Source organism: Centruroides vittatus, unplaced genomic scaffold (assembly GCF_030686945.1).
Source record: "Centruroides vittatus isolate TY-2023 unplaced genomic scaffold, ASM3068694v2 contig_1154, whole genome shotgun sequence".
NCBI lineage: Eukaryota > Metazoa > Arthropoda > Arachnida > Scorpiones > Buthidae > Centruroides > Centruroides vittatus.
The window spans coordinates 3,578,315-3,594,726 of NW_027120741.1; the positions used below are offsets into that span (position 1 = coordinate 3,578,315).

A 16,412-nucleotide genomic window follows, 5' to 3' on the forward strand; every position below is an offset into this window, starting at 1 on the left:
GGAGCTCTTAGCATAATAATTTCCCACAGCCTATGCTCCTCTGCCCTTTTTTGTCTAGTCACTTTATTTTATGATTGAACACACACATGGAGAATACTACTCGCATGAGGAATGCTCTCACTCTTTCCTAGAGTAATTCTATGATGGTTTATAATAAGAGCTAATAATATGGCAGCTCCTCCCTCTATAAATCTCTTCATCGAAATCTCATTAATAATTAGTATTTTAGCCTGAATCCCCTTCTTCCCTATTGGCACCTGCATTAATTAGTAATTCAGATTAATAGCCAAAAAATACATAGCAATAAAAGAATAAAATCCTAAAAAGAAAAAAGGACCAGAAGCTATAAGAGTAAAAACTAGAGAGACTTGTTTTCACTAAACAAGAAATGACGTCACAAGTTTTAATCTCTTGTTTTATAAGCTTTAAATGTAAGGAATAATAATAGTAATAATAATGCTAGCGATGCAATAAAATAATAAAGTTACATATTTAAAAAACAAAACTAAACTAAAATTTCGTAGATTTGAACTTATATCATCTAGCTTCAGTGTATAGGGTCTTATCTACTCGGCTATTGTTGCTCAGAGACATGGAACTTTCAAAGACTTATTAGCTAAACACTAAATTTTCAGAGGCCCATATTTGGGAAATGTTTGAGAAATGGATCCTATTATTTTACACAAGGAACTGTTTGTGTTTAAGACTATGTGCTCACCAGGTTTCATTCGAACTGGAGACCCAAGTGTCTGATCCTCTCCTTGTAAGTGACAGCCTACATGCTTCTTTTGCTTTTCAGATGCCAAACTGATAAGGCTATTGGCACCTGCATTAATTAGTAAGTAAAATTAATGGTGATAAATAATTTGAAGTTGCGAAAAAATTTAAAACTGGCAAATGGTTAGCTTAGCAATATTTTTGAATTTTCTAGAGTGACCCCCCTGCATATTAAATAAATTTTGAATAATTTTATAACTATCTTTCACAAATAAAATTTGAAATAAACAAATACAATATTAATATACTGATTTCACAGTATATTAATATTGTAAGAGAAAATAAACTTATAAAATAAAATAATGTATGTTGCATCAGTATTCTTTCTCCAGGAATAAATTTCAGATAGTTGATCTACAATATTGGCTAGTTGCTACTACAAATTTCCTTATAAACCTCAATTAATGATAGCAAAACAGTATTCATACTATAACATTCAATTTGTACACTAATCTATAGGATGTTATCTTTAGAAAAGTAATTATTGTACTGTACATAACATAAAATTATAAAAATAATTTTAACTCATCAGAGGAAATATTTCACTAGTCAATCAACCAACTAAAACTAGCTTGGAGAGAACACTGTTGTACAATATACATTAAATGCATTGATTATATAACATTTATTGGAATTACAAGGCTTATCAAAATATAATTTAAAATTAACTACTTTAAAAAATTCAGTTTCTTTATCCTTACTAATAATGATTTAATATATAGATACAATATATTATTTGAAAAAAATTGTTGTAACATTTTTATAAGGAAAATAAAACTCTATTCATAAAAATAAAATTATTATAAATGTTTAAATTAAGTAAGAGATTTTCATAGCAGTCTGCAAAAAAATTCTTTGTGAATTTTATAAATTGTTCAAAAGCAATTCTTTCATTTAATAATTAAACTAGAAATAGAATAAATATATAATTATTGTACTTTGCTTTAGTCTGATATCTTTGTTTATATCTAAGTTTATATGAGACCATGCATAGTCATTAATCAATAATATGATATGAAACATTAATCATTAGTGACTGGATTCAAGCATCTAAATATATGATAAAATTAATGTTAATAAAGTCTACAAAACTGAAAATATAATCACTTATAAATATTATTTATAAACAGGATAGTATGAAATCATCTTTTTCAATTTATTGCACTGTCAACAAGGTAACGATGATAAGATAATAATCAGCTGTTAATTTGAATATTAATGACAATTTTTAAAAATTCATTACCTGTTTAATGAGATTATTAGAAATGGAGATATGTTCATTTAAATCAAAACTGTTTAGTATATTATTGGATTTACTAAACTGATTTTCATTTGTAGATTTATATGTTTTCATGGACCTTGTTTCTTCTAAATCAATATTCAACTAGGAAAAATAAGAAAATTTCATTTTTAATGGTCATAAATTTTAACACAATGAATTTCTTAAAAGAATTTAGTACAAATTAAGTATGTCAAAAAATAAATTTGTAAATGAAGATATTTACATGAAATTACATTATTTATTTGTACTTTAAGTTAAAGTGATAAATGTTTATATTTTCAATCTAATATTTTTAAATATAATTAACAGTAATTACATTAATATAATTTTCTAAATTATATTAATGTAATTACTTGATTTTACTTATTAATGCACACTATTAGCTACATGATCAAAGATTCATTTTTGTGCATGTTGGTAAGATGGTTATGCAATAAGACATTACTCTATAATTATGAAGGAGAGATTAGAATCCATAGACAGCATAAGTTAAAGCATTGTACTTTATCCAATTTAACCAATCAATTGCTGATCAATCCCACCCATAACAGGTGTAATCAAGAGTTGACCAAATTATACCCATTATATTTTGTATTAAATGAATCAATCACTATCTCATAGAGATTACAATAAAGTCAATCAAAATAAGTGACAGATGATAAATGGTGGCCTAACCCATAAAATTACTATAAAAAATTACACTGAAACCAGATCTCTAAAGCTTTTTTGTTATAATGCAGCCATCTAACCAACAAATTTCTAAATTTCTACATTTTTCAACTATTCTGTAATTATTATTTTATACTGCTTTATATTACTAACACTTGAAATGTTAGTAATATAACATAAAATGCTAAAAATCCAAATATTTTAAATTTTATTAAATGCTGATAAAATCCTTAAAATTTTTTGTCTGCATTTTTGTTTAAACTGTAATTAATTTATTAATAATTAAATTTTGTAATTAAATGAAGTTATAAACAAACATGTTTAGCTAAGCAAAAGAAAAAAGCATCCATTTGGACCTATATGATAAACAATTAGCAAATCATAATATATACATTTATCTAAATATATTTCTTAATATGTCATAATATGTAACTGCTAAAACTTGAAATAACAACTTTTTCACTATCACTATGTTTTAATTATTCAATTAAAACATAATGATGACAATAAAATTGAGTTCCTTACATCTTGAATTTCCTGAGATCGTCTCTTTTCTCCACCATCAGATGTGTTATATCCTGAATCAACAGTACATCGTTTTACTTTATTCTCTATTGGTAAGCCATTCTGAAATCTTAGATCAACTCTGAAAAAAGAAAAAAACTTAATCAATTTACACATAAGACATAAGATGATTAGAAAAACTGCATTCATATTTATTTCATTAATTAAAAACTAATACTGTATATCCATCATACAATTAAATTATATTTTTAAAAAATTTATTATAAACTATAAAAAAAAATCCAGCAACCAGTTGCTTAATTTTCCTGGCAACATTTAAAATTGAATGTGACTCCATATGTTATGATATTTTATTAATACTTTAATACCTAATATTTTAAAATACTTTTATATTTTTAATTATTATAAAATGGCAAAAGCTTAATTTTGAGGGTAGGATGGGTTTTATGAAATATTGTAAATACTAATAATGAGTAAAATTGTCATTAAGTTCAATCTTATTTGAGATATAACACACAACTCCCTTTAACTCCCAACCCCATCGACCTTTAACCATCAAAATTTAATAGCATCAATCCATCTAATAAACAAACTTCCCTGCAAAATTTCAGAAATTTTCAAAAGCACAGCTGTTATTAAGCTTCAAAGAGGGTAAACATGTCCCACACACACAAACTAACATCCATATATACAGAAAAACCCATAATGTTTTTTGTATTTCTTGACATTTCAAAGTCCTGAGTCCAAAAATGTAACAATCTTGGAGGTCATTTTTTGACCAATTGCCATACTTTCCTTCTGTTTATAACAGAGCCAGGAAAGTAATAATGAGATATTTGATATAAATGCTCTTGTAGTGCTGAGTATCAAATGCCTATTATTTATTTATTTTTATCTAGGTATTCAAGGTAGTTGGGTTTTAAGGCTATGCACAAGAGGTTTCAGGAGTTTAACCCACTCCCATTTGATAATTCAAACAGAAAAATGTTATTATGTTAATAAAATAGTATATTGTATATAACTTATACAGTCAAACCTCATAAATACAAAGTTGAAAGAACTTAAAACTGGCACTTTGTACTAATGAAGTTTGTATTAAACTAACTTTACAAAAAAATCAAGTTATACTATCAAATGGCAAAAACCAAATTTTTCCTATTATTTCACTATACCTTATCTTGTTTGGAAATGTTTAAAATATATAAATAAGCAAATAAAAATTTAAGAAGTTTGGCAACCCCCATTGTGTGCCTGGGAAAAGACTCTCTTAATACCTAAAAGCAGAAAGGGTAAATAAAAAATTTTCCACTAATCATTCAGCATTGTCACAGTATGAGATCTGTTCAAAAAGCACGTCCCCAGTTGGTTATTTTTAATCCGCTTGGAGGCATTGTGTCCACAGAAACCTGCACAGTAATCGCCTTCAAGCTATTTGTTGATACAGTGGGTGATCAGTTAACAAGCATAACCCATTCCAAGACTGTTTGTTATCCGAATTGTTTATTAACTGATTATTGATTTACCATAGGTTTTTATGGAAATTTGATTAATTTGTTCTGGAAACTCCAAAAAATAAAAAATATATACTTTCTTACTATGTTTATTTATATGTAATAGTAAAAATACATATATTTTTTTTAGTCTTGCATTTTTATTAGTCATGTTTTTTTCTGTTTGTGGGGGTTAAAGTATCTGTCCAATGTTGATTGTTTTTCTCTCTTCTTCAGGATTTTTCAGAAGTAATTAATAGTATTGTAATTGTAGAGATCTTTAAGCCTATTAACTTCAATCTGGTTTGGATGCCATTCTAAGACCATTGTTCTAACATCCTCCCACTTCTTCAAAAGACCTTTAATAGCAGATTTCAGCATTAATCCTCTTTTTCCAGAAGAACTTTTTGCCAAGTTTCTTGGTGTTTTTCTGTCATCAGATCCATTTCAGGTTCCATTATGAGCTCTTCAATGTTCTTTATTTCTCAGATGTGATTTTTGTTACTCCTTTAGCTGCTTGAGTCTTCTTGATTATACAGTATCTTTCTTAGATAAGATTGAACTCTGGCCTACTGTAGACCTGTTTAAGCCACTCTGCCTAGCAACATCAGACATCTGCCCCTACCTTTGCTATTATACTCTCACCTTTCAAAAATAAAAACTGACACAAAACTTAATGAGTGCCCGCCCGATAGTCTCACAAATACTATAAAAGAATTGTTTCTGTCAGAGAAATAAAAGGCTGGAATTACAAGGGAGAGTTTTAAAGTTCAGATGAACACTATCTGATCAGTACATACTGAGTTCAGTGATGTCAACGTCTCCTGCGCACCGAAAAGTTTCAAATTGTTGCCTGAAGACAAGGGAAGACCAATCAGTATTCATTATTTTATGTTGCTTCTTGTGTTTGTTCTATGTGGTGTTCGTTATCCAAACATGTGTTCATTGTCTGAACATAAAAATCTTTTGCAAAAGTGTTTGTTATCCAATTTGTTTGTTAACCAAACTGCTTGTTAATCGATCACCCACTGTATCTTTTTTTGTGATTAGATACGGCCGTTTATGTAAAGGGGTGTTTGTGGGGTTCAGAAAAAATCAGATCCGCAGAAATGAGCTCTTTGAAGGAGCAGTGTTGTACTGTAAAATTCTGTATGAAACTCAGAAAATCCTTCGCAGAAACTTTTGAGTTGATTACCAAGGCTTATGGCTAAGGTGGGTGAAACATCCCCACCCCAAAAAAGCTTGACAAGTTTGCTCAAATGTTAAGGTAATGTTGACTGTTTTTTTCGATGCAAAAGGGGTTGTGCATCATGAATACCTACTTACAGGCCAGACAGTCAACACAGAGTGCTACTTGGGGTTATGAAATGCCTAAGAGACAGAATCAGGCAAAAACAGCCCAAACTTTAAAGGAGCGGTGAGTGGTTTTTTTTCACCACGACAACGCGCTGGCTCATTCGTCCCTCAGAACTCATGAGTTTTTGGCCAAAAACAAGACTGCTGGTGCTTCCCCACCCACCTACTCTCCTGACCTGGTCTCATGAGACTTTTTCCTGTTCCCCAAACTAAAAAACCCATTTAAAGGAAAAAGATTTGCCACTATTCCAGAGAGAAAAATTCTACAAAGGAGCTTATGAACATTCTGGAAGAAGCATTCCAGGACTGTTTTAAAAAGTGGAAACACCATTGGGATAAGTATATACATTGGGGAGGAGACTACTTTGAAAGGGATCCTGACCAATAGATTGTATATGAAGTATTTTTTTTGTAATAAATAAAGTTAGGCCTTGTATAGAAAGCACTGACAATATATGACAATGGATCTGATAATTTTGTGAGTTGGAGTGAACATTGTTGTTGTAAGTATGTACAACAACAGCATTAACATCATAAGCATTGTCACCAATCCTGATCACATTATTTCTTGTGTTTTTCTACTTTGGCTTGTGTGATATCAGGAAAACCAAAAACAGTGTGTAATGTATTAAATGATATAATATAATTGTTTGAAAAATGTAATATAATTGTAATTTGTATAAAATAAATTTTTTGTCTTCAAATTCTATTAACAAAAAACCAAACTGATAAACTAAACTTTTTGAAGCAAATATTTCTGAATAAAAATTAACAACTCAAGAAATTTATTCTGTACGAATTTAACTTATTAAAATTTATATTTATAAATAAAAAATCAAATAAAAACTTTATCTAAAATAAATTCTTACATATATCCAGGCTTTCGATACATTCGTTTTAAATCATTTTCCAACAAAATATCTTGTTTCTTATCTTCTTTACTAGCTTGAAGTTCTAAGAATTTAAATATATGAACTTTACCCCTGGTGCATAACTGAAAGAGAAAGCAAGATTTATTATCATACTAAATTAAGGCCGCGACTCCACTAGCCGTAAAAAGGCCGTAAAACTCCTCGCCGTAAAAGCTTTTAATCACGTGACCATGATATTTTACGCCTGAGCAGGTCGTAAAACCAATGTAAAAGCGAGTTGAGCAGTGTTCAACTTTCGAAGTGAATACGACCGTAAACCGGTACCATCCACCAATCAGAAGTCAGTTAAATCTAGGTCATCGTGACACGGTGCGAAAATGGCGGAAAACGAGCTTTTGTGTACATTCTCTCGTGGCTACTCTAGAAGATCTGAGAAAGATTTATCGAAAAACATCCGAAAGTATTCATGTATCTACGACAAGAGGTATCCCGATTATAATAATGGATGCCTAAAACGCGATATGAACGGCCAAAGGAAAATCCTTCAATTTACAGGAGTATATAATAAAAAAGCTAAGCTTATAAATGCTGTATATTATCTTATTAATATAATAATAAAAGTCAATATATGATAGTAAAGATATTACTTTTACTATATTTGTAATTATAGTACAGAGAAAACTCATAGAATATAATTATTGTTTTTATATCGATATATCACGTATACACCGTAATAGTACTGTCGCCGTAAAAAGCTTTGCTAGCCGGACCTCCACCGCAATCCGAGCGCAAACGCAAATAGGTCACATGATTAAAAGCTTTTACGGCGAGGGGTTTTACGGCTGTTTTACGGCTAGTGGAGTCGCGGCCTAAGAAAAGAAAATAGTAATTGCATGAATCTAATTATAATTTTTCACTTTTTATATTGAAGAGAAAAGAAATGGTATGATCAACTACATGCAATGATTCCCTTTAACTCTAATATTAATATAAAGCAGTAAATTAACAGAACAATTGTCTTAAAAAAAGGTTGCAGACCAGCAATGTTAGCCACAGTTTTACCCAATATTTGAAATTCATTAATACATTTTACTTGAATTTTTAGAGATACTATTTATGATAACAAACTACATTTACTAGTTTATAACAAATATTTTTATTAACGTTGCAACAAATAGTAAATTTGGCCTCAGGCTGAATATACTATTTGTTGAAACATTCTATAACATTCTATATACATTGTTGCAACAATGTATATTCAGCCAGGAGCGTGGCCGAATAGCTGAATATTCGGCCAAACTATTCAGCTTGATTAACACACATATGAAAATTGGCGTGCAAACCGCATTATGGCAAGGATCACACCCCCTGCTCTTTATTGGCCCACTGTCACTACGTTTCGCCAATCGCATAAATTCTTGACAGTTGTAGCAGACAGACATAAGCGTCATGGCAGTGTATGATAAGTGATGATATCAAATGTGGATAACAATGAAATGACCTACATGTGTAAATAACAGAAAAAGAACAGAAAAGGACCGCAAAGTGAAAATGTGAAAATAAGTATGAAATTGAGTTGATAATATAATCGAACAAGTCGAAGCAGCTTATTGGTGCGAAATTCATGGCCATCAATGCCAAATAATTGTTCTCATAGACATTGGAAAGCTAAATGCTTGTAATGAAAGTTACTTAGCATGCACAGGTAAAAGCCTGGGGCCGTTCAGGCTACCAAACTGTCTCGAATCTGTGAAATCATAACTGTGATTTATACCGACGTCATATCTGTCTCTTTTCTCCGTTATCACCAGGCTATGAGTCAAGTAATTGTAAAGTGGGAAATCTTTTCTTAGCACGCCTAAACTTTACAAAAGGAACACACCCTCAAATTTTTAAGTTTCTAGTACCAGTAGTTTTGGCTCTGCATTAATTATGCTATCAGGACTTGTCCTCTGATTTCACTAATTTAGGTACACTGGGACATCTATCATAACCAGAAACTGTTTATTTTTTAACACTTCGGGACGTGTAAATATTGATTTCAAAATAAATTAATAAATCTGAAATAAACAGATTTTGAATAGTATAAGTAAAATAATGTTTTATTAATGATTTCATAAATAACAATGAACTTTTTCCTGCAGATGAATAAAAAGCAACATCATTACAGCATTGTTAACCTTTTGGAAAGCGTGTGAAAATTTTTTCCACAAGCAATCACGTGTTTTACTTTTTACAACACTTAAAATTTACCAAAAATTAAAATAAAATTAAAAAATTCGATGTGTAAATATGAATCTATATTTTCATTTACTTTTTTAGTCTCAATTAATGCACACTTACAATTCACATAAGAGAAGAGATTAAAAAATGGATATTTCACAAAACTCCATAACCCAATTGTTAATTAAAACCAAATGATCTACCAAATTATTGGGTTATAACAAGAATAATTAAATGGTCAGAAATGAAATAATTTGTCCAGAGGTAAAAGGTTACGCCACTATCTCATTTTAATTCTAATAATTATAATATATTTTAAATTTAGAAGTGGCAACAGTGTTTGTCAGCTTGAGAGATTAATCCCTCCGCATAGTGCTTTCCCCTACAAAGGGATTTTAGGGATTTTCTTAGAAAACAGCCAAAAACGTAGGAATGCTTAAAATACTTATTTTTAATCCCCATAGATAGAAATGTAACTCTGAAGAACTAGATTTTGGCTAATAATGATAATTTGGCATGAGTATATAACTTTACTCAATACTGGCTTCTGAATTTGTAGTGAGAAGGATTTTTTAAGTGTATGAAAGACTTTTTACATGAAAAGAATTTTTGTTTCTTATAACCTAACAACACTAAGTGGAAGTTGCAGTTTTGAGTCCTGCTCAGAGCCAAGTATTTTCTTCCAGGAAATTCTAGTCCGATAGTCCAATAATTCAGCAAATCGTTTGGCTTTTAAATTATTTTTGATTGGTCCCACATCTTAATTAAGCACGTGGAAATGACCAAAAAAGTGAGAAAAGTGAGGATACTTCAAAAAAGTGAGTACAAGTGAGAAAAGTGAGTAACTCCAAGACCTGCTTATCACATAAGTCATAATTTTGCTTTACAATTAGTATTGCTTTCATGTCTTCAATATCTTGACTATATTTTGATCACAAGAATTTGAGTAAAAACATTTTTCTACAAAAGCTGTAGTTCCTGAAAAACAAAGGACTAATTTATCAAATTATTAAAATATTAGAATTCTTTTCATGCACTTTATTAAATATTTTGACCCATCTATTAGCTGCATCAAGTTTTCATTCATTCCATTTCCCCAATTTTTGGTTATTATTGAATTTATTAGCATCCATTGATGAAATAATAAATTTTATCTGTTTCCGTTCATGCAATATATTCCTTAAATTCATTGAAACTATTCTTATTTTGTGTTATTATTGTGCTATTCAGTAGTATTTATGCTATTTTCCTCAGTAGTATCCATTCAAATATATGACTTATCAATACAAAATACACATTTTCTAACAAATAACGAGTTCATAACACAACATAAAAACTAGTAAGCTAAGTGTGTGTGTTTCAAAATGGGACAAAAATGAAAATTTTACTAAAATAGCAAGATGGCTGGCTTGGATAGAGCAGAAAACAGTACTCTCTCATTCAAAATGGGGTTAATGTGAGCCTAGGTATACAAAATGGCGGCACTTCCTGTAACCTCGATGGCAAGTGTTTTTAGAAAAGAAATGTAGATGGCGCTGATAGTAATGATGCCTTCGTATGCAAATATCCATCAAAAAATTCCGTTCAGGAAACATGAGGAATAATGTGAATTTCGAATTTTGGTTACGATGTAGACGGATTATGCACATAGACACTTTTAAAAAAAATGAACAATGATTTTTTAAAGTTTGTACAATTTACTCGAAGTCTAAAGTTATCGAGGAGGAAAGTTTATCAATGGTAATTAACATGTTAAATGTGTCCTTAATGTGTTTAATGCATGTTAAATGTCATAAAAGTGTAACATTCTGTAAGTGAGGTAAAAATTTTGTAAAGGGTTTATATTTGGTTCAATTGTGTGTTTAAAGTGTGTAAATGTGTTTAAAAGTGTGCAAATGTGAGTTAAATGTGTTTAAACATGGTTTAAATGTGCGTTTATAGTGCGTAAATGTGTTAAATGTGTGTAAATGTGTGTTAAATGAGTTAAATTTGTCATAACCAAGGATATGTAATAGTGATTTCTGACCCGAAAGTCAACGTGAACAACACATGGAAGGCTAGGTGGCCGTGGATTGCAGGTGCCATCCTCTATGGAGATGCTGCCTATCGTAGATGAAAAGGTAAGAGATGTGAATCGTAAGACTGCAGTTCTTAAGAGGAGTAAAATTTATGTACAATACAGGCAAATTTTGTTCGAACCAGTGATGTATAGAATCTCGTAATTCACTTCGTCCATGCATCGATTGAATTTATAGGTAGTATGATGACTTTTTTATTTTTCATTTCTGGTCCAAAAGCAGGGGGAAAAGTAAGTAGCAAATTTACGTTTTAAAAATGTTTTAGTTTTAAAAAAGTTTAAATATAGGCGCGTTTAGGTTATTGTCGACGGTCGCCACCTTGTTTGCACATTTGCATGTGCAAACAAGATGGCAACTGGAAGTGCCGCCATTTTGTATACCTAAGCTCACAGTAACCCAAAATGGCACACATAGTCAGTATACTAATATAATTCTCTTAATAAATAAAAAATATCAAAATTAATAAAGTTAATGTTTTAGCAACTAAAAACAAACATCTAAATTAAAATATGATTGTAGAATATGAAAAATAAATGAAGAAATATTAAATTTAATTGCAATTGAAAAACTGTCCAGAAAAGAAATAATAATTCAGGTAATATCCCCATGTAACAAGGCTTGCCTTTAATACTAATAATGAATTTAATTAATAATATAATTCAGGTAATATAAATAAATGTTTTTTTATATATATATTTTTAATGTTGTTCAATATTTCTTTTAATAAACTTTTCCTTTTATGACACCAAGCTGATTTGTCATTCACATTCACAGGCACAAATTTGGTAGTATAGTTACTACAAAAAATGTTTACATTTGACAATCAAAACAGAAAACTTTTATCACATTTTAAACTCCTTTATAGTTTATTCTATAAAGATCCAATTATTGTCCACAATGCCCAACCAACACCCAATTATTTTCATTCCTGACACCCACCAATTAGTTATAACTACCACCTACTACAGGAATAGTCACATCTGGCAAAACATGACATACAACATTATACAAGTTATCTCATAGATGATGCCTGTTGTTTGATTGTCAGATACAAGATAATTCATAGTTGGCAGTCAAATGTTAAAAGATTTTTCTCAAATTATCTATTTATAAAAAAAATACAGTAAGTACATAAATACAGTAAATACTAAGTAATTTCTACATTTAACAAAACTCTAAGATTACTTACAATTGCAGGTGGACATGTTAAAGGATTTTGATCAACTACTAGAATCTGTAGAGAAATCATAAGACGTAAAGAAGTTGGCAAAATTGCTATTCTATTTGCAGAAATGTTTAAATAAGCCAATTGAAGCTCACATAATTCTGAAAATAAATGAAATTAATGAGAAATAAGATAAAATATTATCCAATCAGAAATTATAGTATTAACATGCGAAAAATTATTAACTCTATATATTATTAAATATTCATATTTTATAAAATAAGTAATAACTCTTATGCAAATATTTTTTAAAGTTTTGCACTTTTTAAATAAAATAAAATATATAAATTTATAAAAAATACTTTGATTATATTTAAACACATTTTATAATATAAAACAATTTATAATACAAATCAAATATAAATCTATGACCATTCGATTTATATTCAAATGTAAACCATCTTGTTTTGAAAAAAATCTTGTTTTGAAAAAAAAAAAAAAGCCTGAAAGAGCCCAAAAGAGCTTATGAAAACGTTTGCTGATAAATGTTAAATGTAATAACACCGGTTAATTGGTTAATGTGAGTCTTACTTTTTATATAAAACAAGCAATTATTTATTGTGAAATTGTCACAATGCTGGATGCAATTTTTAATCATATTTTTTAATTTTATTTAATTTAAAATGTATGCTCTCCATCTGAAATTAGTAGTGTCTTGCCTGCCCCTGTACATCATACTTTTCTTGTTAGCAATATAGTCATGCCAGTCATCTAACTACTCCTTTCAGGGGAAAATTTTTGAATTGAAATAACATGACTTCAGATTTGCACCGAAAGTTCATAAATAGTTAATCAGGGCCTTCTATCCTTAATCTTTCCATATCTGGTCTCAGCTTTCATCTATATAAATCCATTCTCAAAATTAAGGAAGGACAGACGGCCAGATAGACAACAGTGGAAATTTATAGATCTACAATTTTTTCAAACTGAAGACAAATAAATTATTGTAATTAAAAAGTTTAAATGATTATCAGACAAACCTCTTACACTTATTGTAAATTAAATTCTTTTGAAATTATGATTCATGTATATTTTTACATAAAATTGTAGGAAAACAAAGCATAAAAAAATCAACATGCATTATTTAAATCCCCTCTCTTTTAAAATCATTACTTTAATGAATTATTCACATTTTTATATCATAATACAATGAATGAACTCTACATGTTTTTTTTAACATCCACCTTTATCATAAAATTTTCCTCCAAATCTTTAATACTTTAAATAATGGAATTGAGTTATAAAATTTACAATTATTTCAAATATAAATAAATCTGAAATTGTAATCATACATACAAAATTTTAAAAATTAAAAATTACCTGATGGCAATTTTGTTATTAAGTTTCTTCTCATATTTAAGGTGCAGAGAGAATGAAGATCTCCAATTTGAGGTGGTATATTAGAGATTTCATTGCAGCTGATATCCTGAAAACATTTTTATTTATAATTTTATGAATTATTTTGCTATTTATAGAAATACAGTAGAGCGTCGATAAGTGGAACGTCGGTAAGTGGAATGGCCGGAAAGTGGAACGATTTTCAGTCGGACTGTGTCGTGCTGAATCGAATGTTTTTGATACTAAATTTACTTCTAAAGTATAATTTTCATGTTTTTTATATTCTTTAATATATTTATTTTGTTTGTACAAAATGCAGAAATAATTTTTAACGATACGATAGCCTTGATGATTATTATAAAAATTTTCGTTAGGCTTAAAATCGACGAAAATTCAACACGAAGCGACACGCAACGGAGAAAAATTCAACAGGAAGCGATACGCAACAGAGAAAAATTTGAACATCAGACAGGTTAATGTATTTTTTCGTACAAAGTCGGAAACTGGAACAAATCATTAACTGGAAGGACCCCAGTTCCCAATTGGTTCCACTTATCGACGCTCTACTGTATATAAATTATCATTAATATCTTACTAAATCCATCAAGCATTGCATATGACCAATCTCCTCAGGTAGTGCAACTAGTTTGTTATTACTCAATATGAGCACTTGTAATGGTAACTGACATAGCACAGGTGATACAGATGTTAACTGGTTACGACTGTAAAAAAAGTGTGTAATCATCAATAAACTGAATTTTATTCTGTTTAAATATCATTTCATATCAGAAAAATTGCTTTACTGGACTTAGAGACAGTAAAAATCCAAAATCTCAGTTTTATGCTCTAAAGAAATCATTCTATAATCTTTTACTCTCATGGAGTCTTTTATAAATTATTTGGTAATTTTCTAAAATTTTATTTAAAACTGAATTTAAAATTAAAAACTTATATAAATTAAAATATTATTTATTTAAAATTTAAATACCATTTATTTCATTTGTTTTATAAACTAAAGCATATAAAGCAAACAAGATATATGATAATTAAATTTTAGAAATAGGAAAACATATATTTTCAATTAATAAATCATATCTGGTACAAACTTAAAAAGTTTCATAATGGAATTGTATTGTCATATGTACTGATATGAGAACATTTTAAATACAGCCATCTTCAAACAACAGTCCATATGCAATAACACACTTCTGCCAACACTTGTACAACTGTTCACAAGATTTCTGAAACTCATTTTTGGCAACCTGCTTCATAGCATCTTCTTCACAGAAATGTTGCCCTTTGCATAGTGCTTTTATCTTTCAGAAGAGGTAAAAACCATAAGATGTGAAGTCAAACAAATATGTAAGGGTATGAATACAATGTTCTGCCCATTTCAACAAGATAATTTTGAACAAAACGTGAATAGTGCACCTGAGCATTGTTTTGAAGGAGATCCATTCTTAGTTGCTCAGTATTCTGGGCACTTTATGAAAATTGCTTCTCAAACGCCACACACTTGCAGACAGTGCCGCTTGCTGACCACAGCACTGTACAAAATGAATTGGTAATAAACAATACCTTTCCAGATGACAACACCTCCATATTTCAATCAGAATTTTTTGATTCTCAAAAATAATGGACTCTCCCATGTAGATGATTACATTTAGTTTGAAGGTCATAAAGAACACACCATGTTTCATCTCTAGTAATCAATTTATGCAAAAACATCAGATTCTTCTCAATTGCATCAAGATTATCATTGACACTCACTTGTTCCTGACACTGGTCCACATTGAGATTTCAAGAAAAAATATGTTGACATACATTAAATATTCAAATCATCTGTTACGACAGAATGACAAGATCAAAATTTCAACTTTCTCTGCTATCTGTTCAACTTTTTATCAATTTGTTACAACAATTTCCCACATACATTTCACATTCTCATCATTTTAAAATGTTGTTGGCTGCCAAAACAATAATAGTCTTCAAGCAATACTCAGACTTCTTGAAATCTCTTAAACAAACACTTTTGATTAAAAACAGCACATTTTCACAATAAACTTTATCATTTCTAAGGTTTCAGTAGTAAATTTACCTAAATGTGACAGAATTTAACATTAGTTCATTAAAATATGACACCTTTTCACTTCAGTGCCTGCATGAAAATCACTTACCCTTGGTATCTGTCACAAGATTTATATGATGATGTGATAAATGATTCCACTTTTAAAGTAAAAGAGAGATGTTCATTGAACATGCTAGAATTTGTAGGTATAACTTTAGACTTATTTAATTGTTTAAAAAAAAAAAAAACCCTAGAACTTTTTGAATCTACCACTTATTTTAATCTCAACAATTTAAATAATTTAAATAAATGTTTAAGTAATGTTAAATGTATACAATGTTTGGCCAATAAAGAATCATTTGTACACTGTAGGCTAAGTATAGTGTATAATTTATTCTTTTTCTCTTGGACAGATTTTTACTGTATAATGTTTTGTATTTAATGTCATATTAATTATTAGTCTGCTAAATTTCTCTTTATAATTATATTTAATTTTTTCATAATACAAT

The 16,412-nt window shown here is 29.4% G+C and overlaps 1 protein-coding gene across 3 annotated transcripts in view; it reads right to left on the bottom strand.

The window, feature by feature from the left end:
* LOC136979182 (leucine-rich repeat and calponin homology domain-containing protein-like) overlaps positions 1–16,412 on the bottom strand; it is a 98,210-nt gene that overhangs the window by 53,918 nt on the left and 27,880 nt on the right. For 2 of the 3 annotated variants that reach the window (XM_067275123.1, XM_067275117.1), the window contains exons 3-8: positions 14,431–14,557; positions 13,818–13,923; positions 12,462–12,598; positions 6,969–7,093; positions 3,254–3,374; positions 2,021–2,161 (exon numbers count right to left, since the gene is read on the bottom strand). In XM_067275123.1, coding sequence (XP_067131224.1) covers positions 2,021–2,161; positions 3,254–3,374; positions 6,969–7,093; positions 12,462–12,598; positions 13,818–13,923; positions 14,431–14,557 — 757 coding nt within the window. The remainder of the gene's footprint in view (positions 1–2,020; positions 2,162–3,253; positions 3,375–6,968; positions 7,094–12,461; positions 12,599–13,817; positions 13,924–14,430; positions 14,558–16,412) is intronic. The other variant, XM_067275129.1, reaches the window with a different exon arrangement.